Source organism: Psittacula echo (assembly GCF_963264785.1).
Source record: "Psittacula echo genome assembly, chromosome: 6".
Lineage (NCBI taxonomy): Eukaryota > Metazoa > Chordata > Aves > Psittaciformes > Psittacidae > Psittacula > Psittacula echo.
In genome coordinates this window covers 50,211,527-50,238,494 of record NC_137743.1, presented here as the reverse complement: position 1 = coordinate 50,238,494, position 26,968 = coordinate 50,211,527, and the positions used below count along the sequence as shown (strand labels likewise).

The following is a 26,968-nucleotide window of genomic DNA, read 5'->3' as shown; positions in this document are numbered from 1 at the left end:
ATACCACATCCAAAAACACATATTAATGGTGTCTGTCACCCATAATTGAGTAAAATATTTTTTCTCTTTTATTTGCTTCAATCATAAGAACAAACCAAAACACTAGAAAACCAGTTAATGCTGAAACCCTAACGCTGAAAAACAGAATTGCTAACAATGAGAAAACATCCACTGGTAAAATGCTGGTGGACCGTGTTTATTCTACACTTCCACAATTTTACTTAGTATTTTCAAACTGTTTCTAATTATATGCAATTACAGCAACAACTGTTTACAGATACACCTACGGCTGCCACCTGAAGAGAAGGAAAAAACGTGTTAGAATGTGTCACCTTGATGACAATGTCTTGCAGACCTTGAACTGCCCATAAAAACTGCAGGAGAGATACTGGGAGAATTTTCAGCTACATAAGATCAGAGATGGGTTAAGCGCAAGACAGCTAATACTTTAAAGCGAGAATGGAGTTATCAAATACAAAGCAGCAGAAAAAGTACATGTGTTACTTCTGCTAAGTCCTACAGAAGTGCAGTAATATCCTTCTGTCTCCACAGAAATAAGTTTCCTGATACAATGTAAGACCACACTTACCTTACTTCCTTACTACACTGGCTTATTCTGGGACAGCAAAACGTTGTTTCATGAAATAATGGAGGTAATAGATGAAGTATCCCCTTAAAAATACAGCCCTCCTTTATCCCCTAGACTATGACCTTGTACTGAACAGCCTATTTTTAGTACTCCAGCCCTCAAATGTTGTCCAATTTCTCTTTTGCTGCAACCTGAAAGTCCTACTTATTAACAAATCTGTATCAGCAGTTTGCCTCCTATTTATGTCCAGATGTTCATCAAATAAATGACAGATGAGCTGACTCTTTATTTTGCACACTCACATTTGCATCCTTGAGCTGACTCATCGTATTTTGGAGATTGGGAAGGGTAATAGCTAATGTTTACACATGTACAGTTTTTGCAAGAATTGTCAAGAATCAGACTTGCATGAGAAATAGTTCTGTATAGCCTCCCAATTACTTAATCTGCCTGACTACACATTATGCTATTATCTTGGTATGTCGAAACATTTTACTTTCAAGGACAGACACTTGGCCCAATCTGCACTTCCAAAAATATAAAGATATTGAAAAAAACCTGTAGTTGATTTTGAAAAGGCATGATGCAGGATTTAAGGAATAACTGTGTTTAAGTTCAAACACTATTAAAATTTAATTATTCTTTTGAGCAGCCTTGTTTCACAAAAGATAAAATTTTCAAGATATACTACTTTAAATTTCAAAACAGAATCTCAACAAGTCCACAACCACAGATGTAAGAACAGAGGCTGCATCAAAACACTTCTAATGATACTCTGCAAAACATTGCTATCATTCTATAATGATAGAGGACTCTAAAATATTGTTCCAAACTTGCCAGAGACTTCATCAGGTAGACAAAATTATCACTAGAGAAAGTAGATGGGAAAATATGGTGAATGTATATAAGGCCTGTAAGAACTTTATCAGGAATGTATGTAATGAAAAGCTTCTGTCTACTCCAAAAGCCTCCGCTGAGATGCATGTGCTCCTTCCTCTCTGCATCGTTCAGCCTAGCAAGTTAAAAATTATGCTAAACAAAGGAAATTTAACTAGCAAAAGCATAAACATTTACTGTGGAGGCAGTAAATGTAATGCCACACAGTTATAAACAGATCTTATCAAGCAATTGGTATGGCACCAGAAAGCCTGGCAGCAGGAAGAGTTTTATTCCAGTGAAAACACCTTCTTTTATGTGCTACTGTGTATGTTTAGAATCAATCCATCATACAGCAAAATGTTTCAAAATTAATTTCTCACAATATTGAAAACCTGATGTAACTGTGTTTTATAATAGCAATGCACATCATGCTGAACTGGGAAATTCTTGTTATGCTGTTAATGAGAAGCATGGTACTCATGCTCTGGCAGACGGCTTTCACATTTAAAACGTTTTAACATCCTGGGAGCTCATTCCAGATGTCACTCAATGTGATGTATAAACCCCTACAATTGTGACAAAGGTTTGACAAAGCAAGAAACACACAGGCACTATGAAAAAGGTTCTCTGCTAGGTGGCTTTCAACTGAAGGTGGCAGTAATTTTGACAAAGCCACAGACTAGTAAGCATTTGAAAAATTAAGAGACTATAAATCATATGCAGTTTACCAGAAGTACACCCCCCCCCATTCCAAAATTCAAAGTCTCACACAAAACAAATCCATATGCATTTTTTTCTCCCTTAGTCATACAAAAAGCAGGAAGCCATTCGATGCACATGTTTGACAGCATGAATTTTGAAAGTCTAGTTCCAGGTCAGACCAGTGTTGCCTGGCAAACACAAAAGATTAAGAGTTAACTCCAAATAGCAAAGAACAGTGGAGCAATCAGTTATTGCCCACACTTCCACTGGAGACTACTGTATTTCTGGTTTTGTCATCATCCCATGTCTACATCTAATTTAGCTAGAATTCTCTCCAGAGCCAAGATACCAAAGAAGGAAGTGGGCATTTATCAATTTGTTATTAGCCTTATAACTGCTTCAACACTCTTGCATCCTCTAATAAAGACAGAACTGCTACATTCGAGTAGGTAATGGTAAGTATTGTCACACTCAAATCTCAGAAAAAAATAAAGTAAATTGTAATTATTTTAACCTTCTATGTCTGAAAAGCATCAGACAGGAATTTAGGACTTCACCTACGTAACTGGCAGAGTATTCCGAACTAGAAAAAAAATCATAATAAATACTCAGTTGACTATGTGATGTGTGCTAATAGTGCCCACAAAAATGAGTTTATTTGTAGTATCAGAAGTTTCTCTTCTGGGACATTTTACCTGGCAGTCAACATGGATATAACTTCCAGAATTTGTAATTGAAAAAAAAAAATTAAAAAAAAAAAAATAAAATAAAAAAAAAAAAAATTTCCAAACAGATAAACTTTCCAAAACGAAAAATCCATGTCAATATTACTTCAATATTATTTTCAGTTCTATGCTACTTAAGAAAATTGTCTGCAACTCACCAGTATTCTAATATCAACTTACTAAATCCATGATAACTACATAGAAAATTATTTTTGTGGAAACATACTCTAATATTCAAATGTTTCCTAATTCTACAGGTAAGCTCTTCAGGGGAAAGGACCATTTCCTTTGTATAACTTATAAGCTGATGAGCATGTTGCTAGTGTTTATAATAATACATTTATATACATTTTTTTTGCATTTCACATCAAGTTTTTCACATCAAAGACATAATCAAGCCATGAAATGAGACCTACATTCAGCATACACACAAAAAGAATATTAGTTTTAATATTAACTGTTTGTTTTAGAGCAAACAAACAAGTCCTCCATCTGTACTGCAAGTCTTGAACCAGGTTTGAAAAGTCATCCAGATGTACGAACTACAAAATCTGCTGAGCCAGCAGATTCCTTTGACCCAGCTTAAATATGCTTTGCACTAAAGCCTTGATATATCCCTTATCATCCTCTCCTCTGTGCACTGCAGGTAAGAGATGAACCTCTTCAAGTTTGTCTGAATCTTGTCTGAAGCAAAACACTCCATGCCGCTCACCCTCATAAGTACAACCACTACCAACATCAACAGGATTTTGACACCTCTTCTCTCTTCAAGTAAGCTGTGTCATTATTTAGATAGAAGCCAAACTCAGAATTTACTTCCAAAAACTGCTACTTAATGATGCTGAGAGAAACTCCACAGTTTTAGGACTATCAGGAACACAGGTGCATTTAGGAATTGTCACCTTTTAAAACCTTCTGGTTGACATAACCACATTTATCAAACGCTAAATGAGACTTACAGGAAGGCCACGTGAAATGAAGTGTAAGGCTGTAGGCTGAGATACTGTTTAATAACAGCAGGCGGTGGTCAGAATTCTACCTCCATATTATTATAGTTACAGCTATGTAGCTACTTTCAGCAGAAACTTGCAGCTTGCCAACTGAAAGCTAGATAATGTTCACAGGATAACATTGAATCCATAACTGAGGATTTCTTTCAGGTGCTGTACAGGAGAGAGTAACTTCATCAGTTTTACACCTGCATTCTATTTCAGATTTATGTGCTTCTCTGAATATTTCTCCCACTACTGAGAAAGAAGTTACACCCTTTAAAGGTTTCCAACAGACAAACAGAATAATGCCCTTGCATTCATACATTATAGCAAGGCAGTCCCTTGGCCGTTTTGAGAACAGTAGATTGCTACCTTTTCCCTTCATTTGGGCCAATAGTCAAAGGATACTTCTGAAAGTCCATAGCGGAAAAGAACAAAAATTAATTGTAGTTTTAGGATGGCAAGAGGCTTATAATTATTCTTTGCAATGTGTGAACCTATTTTGCATAATATTAGTGATTTAAGAACTATTAAAGATACAGCTTTAAAGCAATCTCAATGGATTTCTAGGAAAAAGGCTAAGTGTATTTTAAGCAATTACTAGATATATCAATTTAGCTGCTGCAGAACTTGTGCAGAACGAATTTGTATGCGAGGCCACTATATGAGTTCAAAACTCTTTGGCCAAACCAAGTGTAATTCATGCTTTTACTTTAAAAAAGTAAGTTTTACTTTGCTCTACACAACGTATAGAACAGTCCCAGGTGACTGGTTCTGCAACCAATTTCTACATACCCCTTTCCAATAAACAACATTAGCCTCAGTCTTCAATGCCAAGGCCAGCCCTCAGGAATCCCTGACCCAGGAGACCAGGGAGAAGAGAAATCTTTCCCTTGGCTGAAAACGACTGAGTCAGAGAACACTTAGACAAACTTGACATTCACAAGTCCATGAGCCCTGATGGATGCACCTATGAGCGCTGAGGGAACTGGTAGACATCATCACTGGGCTACTCTTGATTATCTGTGAAAGGTCACGGCAATCAGGAGAGGTGCCTGAGGACTGAAAGAAGGCAAATGTCACCCCAGTTCTCAAAAATGGCAAGGAGGATGACCCTGGGAACTACAGGCCAGTCAGTCTCACCTCAGCTCCCTGAGCCAGACTCTTCTTGGTGGTGCCAGGTGATGGGACAAGAGGCAATGGGCGTAAGCTAAAATACAGGAAGTTCCACCTGAACACGCGGAAGAACTTCTTTACTGTGGGGGTGACTGAGCATTCAAATAGGCTGCCTAGAGAAATTGCGGAGTCCCCTTCTCTGCAGATACTTGAGATCCACCAGGACACAAACCTGAGTAATGTACTCTAGGTGACCCTGCTTGAGTATGGAGGTTAGCCTAGATGACCACCAGTGGTCCCTTCTAACCTCAACCATTTTGTGAACATTGCTCAACAGACAATTTCTCCCTTTACTCGAAGAAACTTTTGTGGGAAACTTTTTCTACAGCAATATCTACATCTTATTTCAATTAGAAAAGAACACTCAATGTCCCTATTTTACTACCATCTGCTTCTCTGTTTTTCATAAAAATGCATGACTTTGAAAGCAAATGCATGTCTTATTCAGAAACATTCTTGTCAGTTCTTAATAATAGCAAGGGGAAATAGTAATACTAGATGAAGGATATTTTATCTTCATACTTAACTTACTATGTGATAATACGCACCAAATAGACAAAGCCACAGAAGTACCAGTTTTCAGTAGCAAAAGCATTAGATAGGATTAGCTCTAATGTGGTTTACAAACAGTGTATTTCCTAACTGCAGGGCTAAACATGCCTCAAGACTCCAGGTGCAGAACATAATAAATGCTTACAACATACAAATTAGGTTCTTTCAAACTGACTAGTTTTTCATGACAAAGCTTGTAAGTAATGGCACAAAAAAATGCCACAGTGCATCACACCAACAATTTACCTTAGTACCCTATCTCCTAAGAGAGAGGACAAAAGCAGTTACACTTAGGCAACTCCATCAGAACAGGGCAAGAATGTACAACACTTCCAACACTTACCCACTTTCAAAACATCAGCAACTTTGCTAATAAAAATAAGTTTCTCTGACATAAATTGTCACAACATCTTCAACTTTTTACTTTTAGCACACAACTGACGTGTTTTAATTCAAGAGAAGCAACTGTTCTTTTTAAAAGTATGGATGAACTTAGTATCTGCAGATAGTCTCCTTCAAGCATCACTGCACATTCTTGCACATAAAGTTTAATATTTCAAGACTCTTGTTAAACATCAAATATTCCAGAAAAAAGTGCCTGTTTCAATAACATTTTAAATTAACCAGTAACTTCTGTGAGACAGTGAACATTTACTTTAAGTTACATCCATTTCTTTGCATCTCCGTACCAACTTTCAGTTTCTCAACACCATGAGCTTGCAGATGGAAACTTTAAAGCAACATATTAAAAAACACTTACTCACTACACTTCTTGTACTTAGCTTTTATTAAGCATCAGTTTTACGACAGTTACAACCTGACCACATCACTCTGACTGCAGTCACACTAACAAAAAAGTTCAGCCACCAGTTAGCTGGTCCTGAGGCTCTTGGGAGAAATGTCAGCAAAGGCACCACTTACCTGCATCAGTTTTCTTGACAGCTCATTAGTGAGAAATTCCTCTTCCTTTTCATAGTTTACTGCAAGTGTTTCTTTTTCTTTCTGCAGAGCTTGAATCTTCTTAAATAGAGTGTTACTGATGAATTCCTCTTCCTGCTCTGCCCTTGCTTGCTGCGACGTAAAGATACAGTTTTAAGTAAAAAGAGAGCAAGTTTCCAATTAAAAGGTTCAATTATTGTATTCTCCTTTAAAAGTCCTCCCTCTCTTGCTATTTTCATCTTTCCCACAGTCCTGGAGAACAACAGTAAGATGAATCTAAGTGCTGTTAACATCCATCCCCTTTTCTAACATAATAGCACCTTTCTTCCTTTTTTATACCCCATCTTTCAACTTGGAAAACTACAGTGGTGCTTTAAAGAGGCCTCTCCCCAACCAAATGCAAGAACTCCCCAACCTTTTAAGCTTTATAAAAGCATTACTGATTCTCAGGGACCTACTCTTACCTATTCTATTCCTAAAACCAAACTCACTTCTGTTATGAGCTGAAGCACATCTCTGAGACTGCTGCCTTCAGCACTGTGCCTTCTTTCCATATCCCTTAGGCTGCAGCCCTGCTTTCCAGGAGTCAAATAACACATTTATTCTTTCACCCAGACATGCCTTGCTTCTGAGCTGCAGGCAGCATGGCTCTTTCATGAGGATTTCCACCCAATCACCAGACCAGGAAAACATACTATTTCCCAGAACTGTTACCTCACTACATACAACATTAAAAAATGCCATGTGGTAGCTCTAACCTGAGGATTTCTAAGTTTAACAAGAGGGGAGCTACTCTGTAAGTCTTCCTCAGGAAGAATCACTAGAGAAGACAATTTCCATTTCAGCTCTCCTCTAACACCTAGGCATTGCTCCACAGAAAGCCAGCCTATAAGCTCGCTCCCTCACATTCCCTACAGTTGTTTGCATGGTTTTTTTTATAATGTACATGTTAGAAACTTGATAAATGGAATACAGAAGTTATCTTTTGGGGTTCTGCTCTAAAAGGCCACAGAGGAAATTTCATATGGGCAAATGAAAGATCACAGCTACAAATTGATAGAGGCAACTCTTAATTCCACAGTCCAAACAGAGCGGAAAACAGAATGACAGAAATTCTGAATTCCGAAGCCACCACAAATGAGACAATGTAATGTTGAGGTGTATTTTCATCCCCTGCAATAAAACCCACATGACCTGAACCACAGATTTGTGATTTGCCCTGATTCTAGTAAAAAGATACAGGTTTATAGCTTACAATATGTAAAGATTAGTAAGTTTTATTTCAGCAAAATTTGGTATGACGAAAATTAAGAACTGATACAGAAGCACAACTAGAGTTTTACTGAAAGCTTAGCTTCCATAATTTTCTGCCCAAATGTGCCAAAAACCCCCACCTCTTTATACATACTGTACACTGGAAAAATACTCAAAAGATTCCATTACGTCAGTGACTTTTTTAACTGACTTATATATTCACTAGTAATCTAAGAGACAATTAGGCAGAGAAACCTTCCATGCTTACAAAAAAAATTACTTCAAGAATATAAATGTCTTTAAATTTGGTGGAACAATAGGACAATTGTAAATCTTCCATATGATATCACCATTATCATAAAACCTAAAGCAGTGATTTGGAACCTCCCCTGTTGAGTCCTCCTTCCATCAAGTCCTTCTCTTCACATCTTTATCTCTGCCTTCTTGTATCTTCTCCCATCTCTATTGCTTTCTTTTCTTGGCTTACTATCTGTCACCAGCTCCCTTCTCCCATCACCAGCAATGCTGGAACTAACCCAGCCAGGAAGAGAGAGGAATCAGGTGCATTTTATCAGTTTAGGAGCTTAGGTCTTCCACAGCAACCCCTCTCTAAAGTTTGTGCATCCCAATGGCTGAGAACTGCTAGTCCAGCACATTCAGCACTGGTATTACTACTTGTCACATCAAGGCAATGTAGACTTGTCCAACAGCTCTGAAAAAATGCTGTCAGCTCACATCGCGGAGGATTAAAAGTCAAGGAATCTAACATGTCTATAGCATCATCTATCACTTTCTAAACATGGCTTTACTTAGAACTACTAGCAAGACTTTGCTTAGTTCGCTTAGACATTTCAGAACAGAGTAAATAAGTCAAATTGCAAAGGTTCATTGTCCTCAAATTGTTAAAAATCATGCATGCTGTTCCAAAACCAACTCCTCCATTGCCTTCACTACACAGAATTTCTACTGCTGTCTGTCAATGTTCAGACAACAAAGGACAGTAACACAGAACAAGCTTACCTAAAATTGAACTAGAAAGCGCTTGGTTGTAAGAACAGAAAAGAATCAGAATGTTTCTACTCTGATTAATGTCCATCTCCAACTTGCACAGATTTGTTCTGCTCACTCTTTGTACCAATCAAAAACTCTAAAACCACATTATTACAGCACCAAGCCTGCACAACACTTCCTAGCCAGACCCTGGTGTTACATTAATGATGGGTATTAAGGCCAACGTGAACACAGGCTGCCAAGATCACAGCCCACTCTTAGCCAAACAGCAATGTCCCTCCTTTGTGTTTGCATGGGTGCTCATGCGGCCAGGCAGCAGGCCAGCACAGGCAGAAGGAGACACCCAAAACCTAATAATCCTTTCCCTTCCTCCTCCCATTTTTCTTTCCTGGATCTGCTTCCTCAACTGGCATATCACACAGGCAGAGTGCTGGCACACAGAAACTAAGAATGAACAGCCATAATTTAGACCTGCTTAAACTGCTCTGCAACAGCCCCCTCTGCCTACACCACGCGGGACACCTTCTTGCATTCAACTGGCACAAAGGAAAAGCCAAGCATGATTACATCTGCCTCCATTATACAAAGAATGTACTTCTCAACTGAATAAAAAGCAGGAATCATATAAATTTAAGTATGAACTGTAAGTTCCAGACATCCATACATCACATTTAATACAATGAATCTCCACTTAAATTACCCAATGGTCAGCAATTTCAACGCAAACTGTTTAGTCAAAAGCCATCATACGATTATTAAGACTGGGTAAAAAAAAAAAAAAAAAAAAAAAAAAATCACATGATGCATTACTGTATTTCTTCTAAATCCACGTTTTCATTCTCGAACTTTCCCCGCATCTTGTCACTCATTACCTCGAGATAGTTCAATTAGCTTAAGTAACAAAATGCTTCATGTTTACCTTAGCATTGCCCAAAATCTTAAAATCTGTTACTCAGCCCATAATCAAACTGACATTGTAAAACAGTCATTAAAAAATACCCAGTTTTTAATACTATTTACTGCACAGGCTCTGCCACTCCAGTCTTTTTCTGGATGTGTATACACTGTTTCTATACAGATAATCTGCCTTTTTATTAAGTATCTTTATTTGAAAAGAGGCTCTGATATGATCAGCAAAAAACCAGAAACAGAACGTGGAAATCAGAGACAGTAGGTCTTATACAAGGATGTAACGTTCTTGTTTCGTCTCTGTTATCCATATCACATTCAACATCCAAAACCACTGATGGCAATTCACTCTGTTCTGTGTGCCATATTACAAAATAAATTGCTAAGGCTTTGATGATACAAAATGGTAACACCTGATCAGTCTACCTCTGGAAATCTGAAGCAAGCAATCTACTTCCACCACAGATTTTCTGCATAACCAGTCACGTCCACTTGTCTCCTGTGTCTCAAAACTGCATGTATAGCTAACTAAGAGCATTTAATGAACATATCCACTAAGGAAAATCTGCAATTATTGTGGACAAAAGCAAAAATGGCAAAGACTTTGCAAGAAATCAAGAATGAAGAGGGGTGAAAAAGCAACTCATGCACATAAGACAGACAAAATCTATTTTCTAAGAAGAAAAATCCTATTATTCCTAATGTGAAATTTTGATCACCAGCAGAGCTGATGCATAAAGTGTTGTAAAAACCTGTCCTTGTGATCTTACAATCCAATGAGCTAATTTTAAAAGAATTAAGAAACATATTGATCCTAAACTTTATATTGTAACTGAGTACCATATTAGGAATTGAATCTCATTCAAAGTTATTTTTCCACATGCTGCATACACTAGCATAAACTTTGAAAAGCTTAGTGTTGAAATCTTTTCCTGCTCTCAGTTCTTCTTCCTGTAAATATACCTTTAGCAGACCAAGTTCACACTGCTATCTTTCCCTCTGCCCTCTTGCTTCTAGTACATGCAGCAGCTTCTGCTTAGAGTGGGATGCTTTCTTTTGGTATCATTGACCACACTGCATTAGTGGCACTATTTTATGAAAGAGCAAAATTCAATATTTCCAGTGAGGCATCAGCTTAAACACAGTTAAAACTAAAAAAAAAAAAAGAATCAAAAAACCAAACCAAAACAAACAAACAAAAAAAAAACAAAACCAAAAACCACACGCACACAAAAAACCCAAACACCAACCAAAAAAAACCCACCTCCACAACACGACAGCTCTCTATGCTCCCTTCCCCCCCAGTTACTTCTAAAAGCTTCACAAATCTTCCTGATACTGCACAGTAAGTAAGAAGGTTCAACTCACACTTAATACCTACTCCTTAGAATGAGTACATTATCAGTGATCTGACATGGATAAGTTCTTGCATTTCAGTTTTCTCACTATAGACACAATTTCAGTAACAACTGTTTCACAAACTGCTCCAGTCACCTACACTTGACCACCTGAAAGCCAGATATCAAGCATGCCTGGTTTGCATGGTGACAAAGCATCACGTGTTTCCAGTAGCATCCATAATAGAGGCAACACTAGATTTCAGGGGATCTTGTTGGAAACAGCCTATCAAGTACTGTTTGATCTAACCCACTCTTGAAGCTCCCTCATGATTATAGCAAGAGCCACCACAACCTCTTCACCATTCATCCACCCTTTTATGGTGCATTTTCTGCTGACAGGACCCTATGCACAATATAAGCCTGAAGATGGAGCTGAAGAGCAGTTTAATCTAGTTACTGTACACAGAAACTCAATCTTAGCTACTGAATATAGACTGAAAGGTTGAGGCAACCTTTGAAACAGATGATATCAGTTCCTGCACATGTTACACTCAACTAAAGCTGTCACTTCAGATAGCAGCCTTTTCAAAAGCCTTACTGAAAAAAAAAAAAGAAAAAAAAAGAAAAAAAAGAGGTAAAAAGGGCACGAAGTACAGAAAGTTACAACTACATGATTTTAGAACATGCACTTCTTGCATAAAATAAAACCAAAGTTTCCCAATTCTGAAGTATACACTTCTCTAGCAATACTAACTCAAGTTACTGCTCTGGCCATAATTTTTGGCACCAGCTGAAAATGGTAAGAAAAACTACTGGTTTACAAATGCAATAAATATTCCAGTGAACTGACACTGTACCCTTACAGGATGAACTTTCACAGTGCAAATTTCTCAGGATGAAGCTATTTTTTCAGCTGCACCTGAAATGAGCACACTGCATGCAATGTGCGTTTTGGACAAGGAGAAACATGAACCACCACAAGAACAGAAGTTAACAGTAACCCAGAGCCAGGCTCACACTACTGCCAACTATCACAACTGCCCAGCAGCAAACTTCAACTTGTAAGGAATGAAGGACAAGGAAGTTCCACTGAAGTCCCAGTATGATGTGGGTGCAGCTTACCCCCAGGTAAAGGTACTTCTTCAGCTGGGTGGCCTATTTGCAGAGAAAAAGAGAGTGAATGCTCTTGGGTTGAAGTGGTGAGCTGGAATTAAAGTTCTGAGTTCAATTTCTAGAGTGATTTCCTGTTTAATCTGTGGCAGCCCCCCAGGGCCACTTCCGTAGTTCAGACATAAAGTACTTTTTTTTCCCCTACTTTAAGATGTGCTTTCAGGAGTAACAGCTATGCAAATAGCAGAACTATGCATTTTTATTCTTGGATGTACATATCCCTTAGAAGCCCCATACTTTTGAAACCAAACCAACAAGCAGTAACACCTAGGTATGTCTCCTTTAGACCCCTAAGCTGCTGGGCTTTTTTCTTTTTAAAAAAAAACACACAAATGTGGTAAATGAGGAGGGAAGAGGTTGGTTTGTTTGTTTTCTAAAAAAAACCAACCAAACAAAAACTCAACCCAAACTTAGGGGCTTACCAGATGGTATTTACAAAACACAGTAACACCAGAGATGGAGAAAAAAAAAAAAAAAAAAAATCAGTACTGAACCTCAGCCTGTTAACTTCAACTACTGCAGATGTTACCTATCAGGTAACATTAAAGCCACATGCAGAACTGCCTCAAAACACAATTCCTATTACATTTCAGCTATTCGGTAGATGAGTTCTGTTGTAAGAGAGGAAAGAAATATCTGGGTTTTATTACAATAATAACAGAGTATCTGCATGATAAGCAATTATTTAAAGTGTTACAATACAGTTCTTTTTAATTTCCATTTATAGTTGGAAATTCTCTCTTCTCTTCATCCTCCCCACCCCCTTCCTTTTTAAAAGGTCTATTAGGTTTTGTCTGGACATGTCAAAATGCTCCTGTCACAACACTCCTACTGCTAAATCCAGTCACACCAAGTTTTTCACTCTATGCCTACCAAGTGATCCAGCACATTGCCATATGAATTTGCAATGGCCCCACACTCACTACAGAAATGAGTCAAAGGATGCAAGACATATATTTTCCTTCCAAGTTCGTTTTAACCATGACCAGGTGTCTTCAGCTCAACATCAGTCATGCAGCCTTATGAGACTTTCTCTCAAAAATTCATTTACCTTCAAGAGAGTGCATACATCTTGTGTTTTGGAAAGCCAAACAAGGAATAGCACTTTAAAAAAGCTCTCAGAATTGACCAGCTCCCTAAACACAAAAATTTAGGAGTATTAGTACATGTTAAATAATCTCTTAGCATCAGCAATGAAGTAAATTGTTTGATGGTATGCAATTCCATTCCACTTCAGATTTGTAAACAATTAAAATAGCTTGTCTCTGCATCTTAATGCTGACCTGCAAGTCTTGCACAACTGAAACATACAAGTAGTGAAAATGAAATAAGCAAGTTATAAAAAAGGCTCATTTCACAAGCATAAATATTCATAAAATTAATACATTTGGTTCATTACTAACAAAATGTAACAAGCTATATGAAATTCATACTACAATCAACTCCTGAATTTACTTAAACAATTTTAAATTAATTTAAATCCCTTTCTTCAAAACAGATAACAAATGAGAGTGTAATTTCAAGGGGGTTTTGTTATATCAAACCACTAGCATTTAATAGTTAATAAAAATGCAGCACATAAAAGCCACATTTTCAGTGATAATGTCAAGAGAGTCTAGAAAAATGTATCAAACCTCAAATAACTTTTACTTAGCAGTTTAACCATGACCACACACACTTATGCAAGTCAATGTAATTAAAGACTATATGGTAATAAAGCACCACAAAGGAAAGATAGCACGGTTGTACAGGCAAGCATAAAACATTTCCTATTCTGAGTGCTCAACATTACAACCTTAACATCTGACTATTCATTAGACACATGTTTTATAGCACTTTTTTTTTCAGTCACTTGAACATCATCATGTACAACAAGCTTCCAGACGGTTATCAGGGCTGGAGTCTCTGCTTCCAGTACACAAGAGCTGTAACCTGAGACAAGAGAAGTTACAGGCCAAGGCAGGAATGACCTAGCAGGAAAATTAAATCTAGCCCACAGACCTTTCCACATGGCTCTATTTCTATCTTCTATGAGATGGAGGCTGTTTCTCCATTTCATCACCGCACATACACACTAAGTCTACATTTCCTGCACTTTTTACATTTTCAGGAGTGGATTTCCAATACATGTGTCTGTATGTGAGTACAGTGCATACAAGCAACAAGCCCAGCACCCCCAAGTCCTCAAGTTCACTACATAGAAGCAAAATATTCAAAATACACAATAAATGTTCCTCAGAATGATCGTAATGACTGCACGTGCAAACACAGCCAGGAAGGTATTAAGAACGGTGCCATACTACACAGCTCCCTTCTCAGCCCAGCAGAGCCAAATGACCATTCCTAGCACAAAAGTTACCGCTCCAGAAGGTATGTGCGCTTTGCTAGGCTCTTCCAAATTTTCGTAAGTTTGTACCCAAGTGCAGATTCACAGTGACAGCAAATATGAAAAATAAAACTACACTGTAACATCAAACACTAAACCAAAGTTTGAAATACCTCTCTGAATTAATCCTTGACTGATGACTACTTGAAAGAAGTTTCTGCTTTACTCTGTCAGTGACACTGCTGTTCTACTACTGGATTTTTTGTACTGTTAATAGTTTGCTAGTTGATCAATGTGAAAAAAAAACAGAATACAGAAGCACATGGAACAGATTTAGCTTTTGTTTAGCCTCAATATAAAAACTGCTGAAAACACATCACAAGGATGCACATATACACATAACTAGATTTGTAGTTTTATGTTTAGTTTGCTTGAGTTTTCGAACCTTCAGATTTCTGGACATGAAAGACATAAAACACGAAATTGCTTTTAGCTACTGCTGTAGGATATACTGTTTTGTTATTTGTGTTTGTTTGTTGTTTTGGTTTGGTTTCTTTTAAATTTATTTTCCATATCCTGAATGATCACTAGAACTAGCATCCTTTTAAAATGCTGTGTTTTATTTGACTTGCATGTAAAATACCCAAGTTTAACATAATCTGGTTGTGTTGTGCTACCTTGAAATGGATGATCAACAGCTTAAATCTCAGCAACATCACACTCAGTACTAGAGCCTACAAGAAATACAGTACTGCAGCAAATCAATTCAAATTAGTCTGCAGTATCAGATGTCTTATGTATAAATGCTTCTTCAGCTTTAATATTTTAAATATTTTTTTGCCTGCTTTCTACTCAACTGATAAATCACCATTTATCTTTGATGTACCCACACATTAACTAGACCACTTTGCTGGACTGACCAATTCACAAACACAATTTTGTACACTCCTGAAGTTTCAGAACAGGAAAAACAAAAGATTTAGCAGAAGAACAGACAATTAGGTGACTAATTTACTACACTGCTTCTGTTCTGAGGTATATATGTTTCTGCTAACAAGCACTGAGCTTTGTTTTAAAATCGTAAACTTCTGTTCAAAACACAACCTCAGCAAACTATTGTTAAAAAGTAGCTTTGCTGCCACAACTGTTTCTCTATTCAAAGACAAAAGAGCACAGATAAAAGCAGGGAGCAGAGATTTAACAGTTGCACCCCTACCCCCAAAATAACCTTCATTAAAATCCTTCTTCACTTTATGTAGCTCAGGTCAGTCATTTCAAGTATGCAAATATGAAACACTTCTTTTTCTTCATCAGAGTGTATAAAAGAATCAAAGTATAATTTTGTTACACCTAGCTTTTCCAGGTGGAAGGTGTCACACCACTGCTGCACAGCATTCCCACACAGTGCTACTGGCCTGCCACAGGGATCAGCAACTCCCCTGGGCAGAAGACCGCAAGTTTCCTCAGCTCTAGACTGGGTCCTCAGCTCAAACAACTGTGAACTCATCATCCCCCTCTTCTAGATCCTTCACCACTTGTAAATCCTTCTTTCAGGTTTGTATAACCTGTAGTATATTAGTGTATCTATATTGATGAACTCACCTTTAAATTTATTGGAACTACAGAGGAGGACCACCCTACCAAAATCCAGTTCTGGGGTTTCCAGGAAACTCCAGAATCCAGTTAGTATGAGATGCTCACCATATCATTTCTTGATTCACTTCTATTTTTCTTTTTTGCCTGGCGGGTTAGTTGGTTGAAGTGACTAGTTGAAATACAATAGCAATGTTTTTTGCCCACACTAACAAGGTGTCCCTAGACACTCAAAGTAACCAACCTCTTAAGAGCACTCTTAAAATCTCCCGTAATTTCCTCTTGCACACACTGGCTTTCTAGAGAAACACTTTCCAGTGATCTAAAAGCGCTGGAGACAAAGCTTATTGATTATAATCATACCTTAGTCTCCACCAACACATTCACAAAGTAAATACCACACTGTCCATCCTACTGCTAAGACACATCAGCTCTAACTCCATCACAGAAAATAAATGTTTCTACTTATCCTTCCTGAAAGTCAGTAAGTGGAGTAATTTTTTTTCCCCTTCTCTGCAGCCTGGACATCTTAACAGTACATCCATTGTGTTCTGAAGAGCAATCTCTTTTCAGGCTTTCAAGGCAAGAAAAAAGTCTACCAGTTTAGTGTATGAAAATATGATGAGGAGTATGAAAAACCCCATCCATTGCTCTGTATCCTCTCCCTCTGATCTCTACAGAGGCTTGTAGGATGAGCGGGGCGGGTGGGTGTGTGTAATACAATAATCCTTGAATATTCACTCCATACAGAACTAGATAAGCAGGTGTAGAGAATGTTTTGGGAAATGCCTACCCATTTTTCCCACTCACTATTTTAAAATTATTTTAAATTTCCAGTTATATATTATATATAATTATATATAAATATATAAATATATATAATATATAAATATATATAAAAATATATTATATATATTATATATAACTATATATAAATATATAATAAATTATATTATTTTAAATTTCCAGTTATATTGTCTCAATTTTCAGAGAAAATGAAGTGGTTTTTGCAGATCTACATCTCAGGTTAAATTTACTCTTGGAAAAGGACTCTGGAGGTGTCCCTTCTCTTAACACAACCAGGATTTCAGGGACTGAGGACACTGCTTTTTGCCTAATGAATAGATTCCTGGAAACACTAGCCAGGACAACATTTCTACTCTTAATTTTTAACAGATATGAAAAAACACATACTGCTTAAAGCTCTTGAAAACAGGTGATTAAACCCCTACATTTTGCAAAATTCATAGTAACTGCTTTTGTTGTTTATTTGAAGGTGAAGGGAAACAAAGTGTAAATCCCACTACTACCAGAAAAAACCAAAAAACCCTCTGTTGAAAGTAGAAACTAAACTGTAAAGCACAGAAAGAAGCATAACTTCATAATACAGCCCATTACACATTGTTGGGTTTTATTATGTCTGACTTGTCAAGAAACATTTATACTTATATTCAGGACCAAAGTGTATCACTGTGGGAATTACTCATATATGTGATAGGATTTTTAAATATGATTAGCATCAACAACAATAAAGCAACTGAAAAGACCTTAGCTTTATGGCAATAAGCAGAAACAAAACATTTTTATATAGTTTAAAGAATTAAAACATCTGAGGAAACTTTCCAGCTGGCTGAAACAATGTTAGGCTGTTCTGATCTACAGCAGAGCTGAAGAGATTTGTATCTACCTTACTAAGCCTACCTCAAACTGAAAAACATTATGTGTAATGTTAATGCACAGAATATGAGTTTTCAAACAAAGTCAAATTCAAAGTTGAGAGGAGAGGAAAAAGGCCTTATCCTAAGAATTTCTGCAGCAATCAGAGTAAGAGCCAAGCTGAGGAAATATCCTCTTTTCCAGGAAAAAAATTCTGCGGAGGAAGGCATGAAGGGATAGAGGACTTTCCATAGCTGAAAGGACTGGCTCCATATGCAACAATCAGCCTACAATGTCTGTATTTTAACTGAAAAGTTAAAACCAAACCAAATAAAAACAAACACTCAACTGTCAGGACTAAAAATTTCTTTAACGTTTCTGCAAATCACAGAATCTTAGAATGATTTGCGTTGGAAGGGGCCTTAAAGATCACCTACTTTCCAACCCTCCAGCCACGGGCAGGGACACCTTCTGCTAGATCTGATTGCTCGAAGCCCCGTCCAACCTGGCTTTGAACACTTCCTCCACAGACGGGGCCTCCAATTTCTCTGGGCAACCTGTTCCAGTGCTTCACCACCCTCCTAGTGAAGAATACCTGATCTAAATCTACCCTTTTTCAGTTCAAAGCCATTCCCCCTTGTCCTTTCACTACATGCCCTTGCAAAAAGTCCCTCTCCAGATTTCTTATAGGCCCCTTTAAGTACTGGAAGCTGCTCTAAGGTCCTTTCGGAGTCTTTTCTTCTCCAGGCTGAATAAGCCCAACTCTCTCATACTGTCTTCACAGGAGAGGTGGCTCCAGTCCTCTATTCATCTTTGTGATCCTCCTCTGGACTCTCTCAAGCAGGTCTATGTCCTTCTTGTGTTGGGGGCCCTGCAACTGAATATAAGTACTCCAGGTGAGGTCTCACAAAAAAACTAAAACACATCTTTCCTTCAAAATGTTTTTAAATCACTGGAGATTCACTGAGAAAGAATGGCCATTAGTATCAGTAAATGTTCAAACTCAACATAAAACAGTGTTCTTAAAAGCTGACTACAAACCAGTTCTGACATACAATTCAAGATACAACCTCAGTGACAGAGTTCACCCAAGAGAAAAGTAAAATTACTTTCTATGCATACCAACATGCCTATGGTAACACCAAGAACTTTGCTTATTAAAAATTCCCAAAGGTACTCTACAATCTCAGTTCTTATTTCACTTTCATCCCCAAAGTAATTCAGGGCAATATACCAGTATTCCTACTGACTGAAGACATTCCACCATTATTAAGCACAGGAACATCAATAAAGTAACAGATAAAAAAAAGTAGAGCTGATGTGTAATATTTAAATGCAAGCAAAACACAGATGGCTATTCGTTTGGTATCAACCCAATGGCAATACTCGAAACAACCTACTGTGTGAAGGACAGAAATATGAAAAGGGTTATTCAGCATGGTTTTACAGAGAAAAAGTTGTAGCAGATTAGCAAAGATTCATCTTTCAGGCAAGGACTGTTTGTAATAAAGATAACTGCAAAGGTGTATGATGCATGTATGGCACCTATATGACTTCTTGATTTAGCAATACATGTCATACATTATTTAAAATTGGTTATAAGATAATCAAAGTATATAGCAGGACTTCCAAAGTGACTTACTGACTTCAAAACACTAATCAGTGGGAAATTTCACTACAAATTTCACACCAACATGCACTAAGCATGATGTTCAAAATATTCACTAGCTATTAGTCTTCAGTAAGTTATTCCTGATAAACTCTGGGAGACTGAGATAGGAAAGGCTGTAAAAAAACAATAAGAGGACAGCCACCTTCACATTTTGTTTCATTTGAAAAAAATTAATTCCACCGAAGCTGCACTTCTGAAAAAAAGGACCAATCTTGCAGAGAATGGTCATGGAGAGAAGTAACAAACACCACCTCTGTATTAGCTTCATGTGAGATGCTGTAACACATGCTACCCAAACACATGCTATCCAAAAGAGAAACAGCTCACCTTCTCTTTTGTACATAGCATTGGTGAAATTGATAACGGGGAAGGGTAGGGGGATGGAAGTGGGGAGAAATCTAAGGTTTGGTAGTTCTTCATAATGAAAACCAGAAGGCTTAAAGGAGAGAGTCTCAGAAAATAAAAACCACAGATAAAGGCCTTTTCTGAGATTACAGCTCCACAATAACCAGCACCAAATCTACCAGACAACCCAGCAATACAAATCAGACCTGGAAGAAGCACAGGTGTGCTACTGTATTTCTGCTATATCAGCCAGAGCACACAATAGTAAGCTCACAGAAGACAACTGACAATAGTCAATGAAAAAAACCCCAAAAATACATATATATATAAAAAATATAAAAAAATCAGTGCATCGAATACCCACAGCACATTAATCCAGCACATTAGATTTCTAGCATCTCAGAGCCTGTGAACTTAGTTTCGTTTGTCAAACTAAACTAGAAGATGCCTGTTACAGCCTATATCTTCATAAGGAGAAAGCAGCAGATCCAGAAGACCCACTGACCTAGCCAAAAGGCACAGCAGGAGCCAACGGCTCAGCATTAACGAAGCTGATGAGAAGAATGAGAGGTAGGACACCAGAGCCTTTCCAAGCACAGTGGTTCTTCACTTCCGTGAATCTCCAAATTAAAACTGGATACCCTTCCCAAAGACATATTTCATGGTAAGGTACGAGATTCAATGCAGGAAAACTCAGTAAAACAGGAAGATGTGACACAAATCAAAGCAGATGATTTAGTAACCCTCTGAAGCCTTGAACCCCCTGAAAGTACAATCATTCCTGCTTATTAACTACTTTAATCAAGTCCTGAAACATTACTGTTTTATCTGTGGTTTTTGTTTGCTATTTTTTCATCCATACTGAAGCCAGCCCATACCACAGACAAATGGTACTGTGCTGTTTTTCCCTGCTGTTTTTGACAACGTCTGTCATTGGGAACTCAATACATTAGTGGCTGTGCATAACTATCAAATGGAAGCAGATGCTAATAGACCTTTCTACAATTAGTTTGCCAGCCGTGCAGCAAGCACTGCTTTTACTATGTTAACCTAAGGACCAAAACAGTTAACACTAAAGTGCATTATTAAGCTTCCTTTTTCCTTCACAGACATTTTGTAGAAGCTCAATAGAAACTTCCTGAGAATTTGAGGCAAATGTAAAACTGAAATACAAGACACTCATTTCCTATGTGCCTGCTCTTCCTGAAAAATTTTGGATGGAGTTTGACTGTGCTCTTTCACAGAAGCAAGACTGACTTTAAAATAAAGGGTATATAACAAACTTACAGATATTTCCTTTAAAATGTTAATATCTTTGCTTTCCTGGTTTGCTTTTTACCTCTAGCTGCTACTAATTGATTTCTTTCATTCATACAGGTGCCCTTAAGTGAGCATCTTTTTAAAGGTTCATATTTCAATTCATTTAGCCTATCCTGCCCTTTCTTCTGCTATTAATAGACATATTCTGTTCTGAAACAGCTGTTCTGCTTTGAAATTCTGGTGCAAACTCCAGAAAAGAAAAAAAGCTGTAAAAAAGCATTTCTGCAGGGGATTTTTGACAATATAGAACGCCCATTCACTCCCCCAAACTATCTATCCAGCCTGACATTTTCCATGAAGACCCACAACAACAGATCTCATGCATACACACACAGAGAAATCCCACTGTGTACTTCCTTGAGAACAAAATGCTAAAATCCTATTTATTTCCAGCATCTAAATCTGGCTGTTTATTGAGAAAATTGTAACAAGTCTATGATACCACCTAGGATTTTTCTAATCTGTAAGATCCAGAAAGCTTGCTTGTTTTCAGGAGACGGCCGTTACCAAAAGCAACACATTTATTCAGGTTTCGTGAGTAGAGGCAAGGAAATAGGAGCTGAGTAAGGCTTTTTTTCTTCCATTGTTTCTCCCAGCTGGTGGGAGGCTATTCACATTGCTCTGCAGAAACACAGAGGAGACTGAGAAACCAGGAGATACAACTGCTCTCTGCTAGTGCTCAGGGAATAAAAAAAGACAAGGTTAGAGCCAAGGCACAGAGGCACAGGTTTAGCTACAGAGACAAGGGCAGCAGAGGTCTCACAGTAAAATACTGCCACTTGCAACCCACTGCAGCATGCAGCAGTCCCAAGTACCAACGCTCCTTGCCAGCAAGTGATGTAGCAGTCACTACCAGACAGCAGTAACTCACAAAAACCAGCATCCAAGTGTTACTTGTGTCATTAGCATTTTGGATAAGACCCTCTCATCTGAGTTGATATCCTGTTGGGGATGCACATAGCACCATAAATCAGAGTTTCAAGGATAATTCCCTTCCTGACAAAGAAAACTGCAGAGGAAAAAAAAGAAAAAGAGAGAGAGAAGCTGGGCTTTTAAAATCTATGTTACAAAGCATTAAAACTGCTATATCAAGCACTCTGGAGCACGAACATTTTTAAATTAAGGCTTCCCAAATACAGTAGTTTCATCTTGATTAAAAAGGATAAACAACAGAATACGACTTATTGTACTTCAATTTTCTAACACTACAGAAGACGCCCGACTTTGTAGGCCAATTTACACAACTTACTGAGTCCAACATCCATGAGTAAACATGTATGTACCTGTAGCAATCAAGAATTAAAATTCTTTGTTATTAAAAGCACATTGTTTGTATGAGGCCTGTCAGTTCAAAACAATAACAAAGAAATATAAAATGCTTCAGTATCAGTTAAACGTTACATGGCTTTCATTGAAACAGTATGACTTTGTTATGTCAAACACTGAAAAGCAGAAAAAAGAAGTCAGAAATCCAAGTTCTACCAACTTGAAAAGAAACATCCTGAGACATACCTACACCCGACTGAAGTATTTCAGCTTTTGTCACATGTAACAATTCCATCCTTTGAAAGGCAGTCACCCCACCACCACCATCTAGTTTTGAAAGTATCCTTATTTAGCTAGAGAAGTTGTGCTGTCCCAAACTTAGTCCACTAAATACGACACCTGCTTGATAGATCTTGTCCACAAAACAAAAAAAAGAGAAAGTTCACACAGGAAATCCACTTCTGGTAATGCAGCACTGTAGCCTCACATCTCGAAACTTGCTACTTCACATCTCATATATACAGCATTTCAGATCTTCAGGTGTGTGATTTTTCCCAGCCTAGGCTCCATCCACTCCACTTCCTAAAAAAGACCTTGTAGAAACATAACATGAGATCATACAATTAAAGATTGCTAAATACATATAAATGAACACCCTGCAAATGGGTCAAGTGATCTTAGTTGCTTCTTTTTAATACTTGATCTGAAACTTTGCGTCTTGTAATGTGATGCTCTTACACCGCCAGGTAACACTTGAAATGTACCTAGCTTTTTTCCTTCTTTGCTCCCTCCCTCACGCCTTGTCACCAGTAGAAGCAGATGAGATAAAATGATCACATACATTTACTTAATTTCACAGCCTTGTACATGAGCAGCATCATAATTTTATCTGCTTTTCAGGCTACTAGAAGGAGCAGAGTTTGCACATCTTTTTGGACACTTAGTCCAAGCTCATTTCAGTAATTTCATATTAAAGCAGCACCTGTTTTTTCATGGCTTAGATGAATGCACATGTGAAGTTAGCAACCGTAGAAGCCTGCCAAGTCAACACCTTTTCTCAGTCAGTTTTTCCATGTGCAACTACTTAATGTAGGTCTCCTATGCTTCATTAATGCTTATTTTCAACCCTATCACACAACAGTTAACTACAAAATAGAATAGGATCCTATGCAGTGAGCTATTTAAATAATTCCCAAACCATACATATCCACGCTGACACCAATACTACTATGCACAAACACAAAAACAAAGATGATGATGTCATTTAACACACCAGCATAGACAAAAGAGGAAGGAGGAAAAACACCATTTTCTACCTGGTAAACCTTAAAAGGAAAATACTCAAAACCATTAAAGAAAAGGGTGGGAGCTAGAGCAAGTCAAGAGTCCCTGCAGCATCCGCACAACAGGGCTCAAAGTATGGGACAAAAAAAGGGTCACAGATAAAGAGCTGCCTGATTGGAGGAGTCACCTTTACCTGCAACACACAGGTTTAGTTATTTCACCTTCTGTTCTGGCTACCTGTCGGTTTCATTTGCACTTCACAGCTCATCCTCAACAGTTGATAAAAATCAAAGCTGATTTGTGACACTACAATGTCTACAACAGGAAACTGTACACAGCACCCATCTGCCGGCACAGCCACATGGCAAGGAACTTGAGCTGGCTGGTGAAGGAATAAACTGATACAGGTTTAGAATAATAATGGAGAAAGTCAGAAAGCTTTCTATTTAATTATATTTACATGCAAAAGACACACATTTCAATTTTCCAATAAAGTTCATCTTCAGTCACTTGTATATGAGTAAGCCACACAACAAAGTATTTTGACTGCAAATGCATTTATATTACAGACTACGTAAACCACAGTATAAAGTCTCAGTGGCCTGAAAAAAAGTTATGCTTTGCATTCATTATTTCACCGTTTGCTGAATTAGAAATGGTTTACTCAGTTGTGCACACAGTTTAGCATACCAAAGACAGAATGCCTACTAAATATGCTGGTCTTCCAGACAGCCTACAGGTTGCTAGGAAAGTCCAACACCTTTTCTCTCTTTACGCAAGATGTCAAAAACATACAGACTGGGGTTTAGATTTAAGAAAACACTTCCTTTTTTGTAAGTTAAAATATAAGATAATCAGTTCACAGAGACATCACCCAAAGAACTTTAATGCAAACATTTTGTTCAAGTTGTTTACAAACAACACACCTAGCAGGGGTTCAGAAAGATGCTGTGTCTTTCTAACAGGCAAAGAGAAAATGTCTGACTGACAAGATGTCTTAGCCCCTTTCAGCATTAGAAGGCACTCCGCTGCCACCTAATCAAGACACATTCTCTTCTCGTGAAGTATTAACAAAGCACATGTTTCCTCGACTAGCACTATATTTGTCATCCTTGAATAAATTACTTCTGTATTGTATTTCATGCACTCTTCCGGCCCACATCCTGCTAGACACCGAATGCTTACTACTGGGAACAGATGAGAGGTTTGCCTAGACAAGTTCCATTCCTTTGCTAGATAAAGTGACAATGAAAAACTGATTATCAATTAAATAGCCATCATGCTTGCAATAAAGTAAGCCCTGTGAAAATTCAGATGAGAAGAGAATGAGCAGAAGGAGGTGGGATCAACCTCTTGAGGCATCTCCATCTGCACCGTCAAGGCTGTGGAGGCCAGTGTATGCAAGTATCAGTGTTACCTTTACTCAGACTTTAACATGTTACCCACTTCGTCTGCATACTGGCTATGACCATTACACTATCTGAATGATAACTCTAACCACCAAATTAGCAAAAAACCCCTTTGTCTAAACTCTTAACTCCCAACTCACAGAGAAGAAAAAAAAGTCATAATCATTGCATTTTCATATGTACTTTACTGAGGATTGATGCCTAAATGATAAAATGATGTTAAATATCAAGTTAACCTTGCAGTGCTCATAAACCAGTAGCTGAGCCTTTCCTGGGACAGAGTGGTGTGTGTTACTCACATTGCATAAGGGGTTTATTTTAAATGAGTTTTTAAATAACCTCTTGAAATACCACATCTAACAAAACATTGCAAATAAATCAAACACTCCTTGGACATGACTAAGACTCTAACCTGCAACTTGCTGCTTCTGCACAGCGGCTGAAGAGTTGACGGCTGACAAAATAATCCGTAATCTCCGAAGATTACTTATACTCAAATAATATCTCTACTTTGAGAAACTTCAGGGAACATCCAGCATTGCCCTTCCCCTGCACGACCCTACTGCTCCTCACCTCAAACCCTCACCGAGCCGCCCCTTCCCGAGCCCTCACCGTTCGGACGGCCGGGCGCAGGGGCAGGGGCGGCGGGGCCACCTCCCGGCGGAAAGCCGGGCCGGCCACGAAGCTCTGGGGCGGTGAGGGAACCATCTCGGTGCCTCGCCGGTTTCCCCCCCGGTCCTGCAGGGACCCCGGACCGCGGGGAGGACCCAGGAATGGCGCGAAGCCGCGGGGTGACCCCACCTGCCCCATAGCCCCCCGGACGGGCCGCGGTGACAGCCGGGCTCTCCTGAGGTAAACTACTCAACCGCCACCGCGGGGGAACTTGGGTGCGGAGAAGGCAGGAGCGACGGGATGGGAAGGCCGCGGCCGGGCTAGGGCTGAGAGGAGGCCGGCGGCAGCCGGGCCCGCCCTGCGCGGACACCCCCGCGGCGGGGCACCCCCACACGCCCGCCCGCCCTCCGGCCCGCCGCTGGGCCCGGCGCGGCGCCGCCCGCACTCACGATGGTGACGCTGGCCTTGCGCAGGTCGCGGTTCTCTTCCTGCAGCGCCTTGCACTTGAGCTTGTAGGTCTCCAGCTCGATCTTCAGCACCTTGTTCTCCTGCTGCAGCGAGGCCAGGCGGTTCGTCAGCTCTTCCAGCCGGAACGGCGAGATCACGATCCCGCCCGCCTTGCTCCCCGAGCCGCTGCCCACCACCCCCGAGCCGGGCCCCGCCGCCGGGCCGCCCGCCGTCAGCGGCCCCGCCGGGCCGCCGCCGCTGCCGCCGGCGCCGTCCGTGTCGCTCTCGCTGGCGCTGTCCGCCATCGCCGCCGCTCCCGCTCGCCGCCGCGCCGCCAGGCGAGCAGGGGGCGGTGCCCGCCGCGCGCCGGCGCCGCGACCTCCCCGCGCGCCAAGAGGGGCCGCCAGCCTTCACCGTCCGCCCACAGCGCCGCCTGCCGACCCGCGCCGACACCACCACCACGGGGGAGCGCGCCGCGTTTCATAGCAGAGCGTAAAAATGGCTTTATCCTGCTGTAGCGGCGGCTCAGGCCGGCCCCGACGGCATCGCTTCGGCGCGGTAGGCTTCGCTTAAGTGTTAAATTACCCGTGGCAAACAGCCTGTACTCAGGCCCCGATTGTTTTACCTCAGCATATCGGAAAACCCGCGCCTCGCTCAAACCTTTGATCCGTGTGGGAAAACCTCGGGCCCACCCGGCAGCGCTGTACTGCAGCCTCAGGGGCTCATTTACACACTGTTCAAACAACTGAAAACCTCTTATTTTTAAAATAATATACCTATAAAATTAAAGCATTGAAGCA

At 39.4% G+C, this 26,968-nt stretch overlaps 1 protein-coding gene across 1 annotated transcript in view; it reads right to left on the bottom strand.

Annotated features, from left to right (window-relative positions):
• Positions 1–26,521, bottom strand: part of CCDC6 (coiled-coil domain containing 6) — a 47,963-nt gene extending 21,442 nt beyond the window's left edge. Inside the window, exons 1-2 of the mRNA XM_080621540.1 lie at positions 26,171–26,521; positions 6,537–6,686 (exon numbers count right to left, since the gene is read on the bottom strand). Coding sequence (XP_080477666.1) covers positions 6,537–6,686; positions 26,171–26,473 — 453 coding nt within the window. The 5' untranslated portion in view covers positions 26,474–26,521. The remainder of the gene's footprint in view (positions 1–6,536; positions 6,687–26,170) is intronic.
• Between the last annotated feature and the right edge of the window lie 447 nt (positions 26,522–26,968).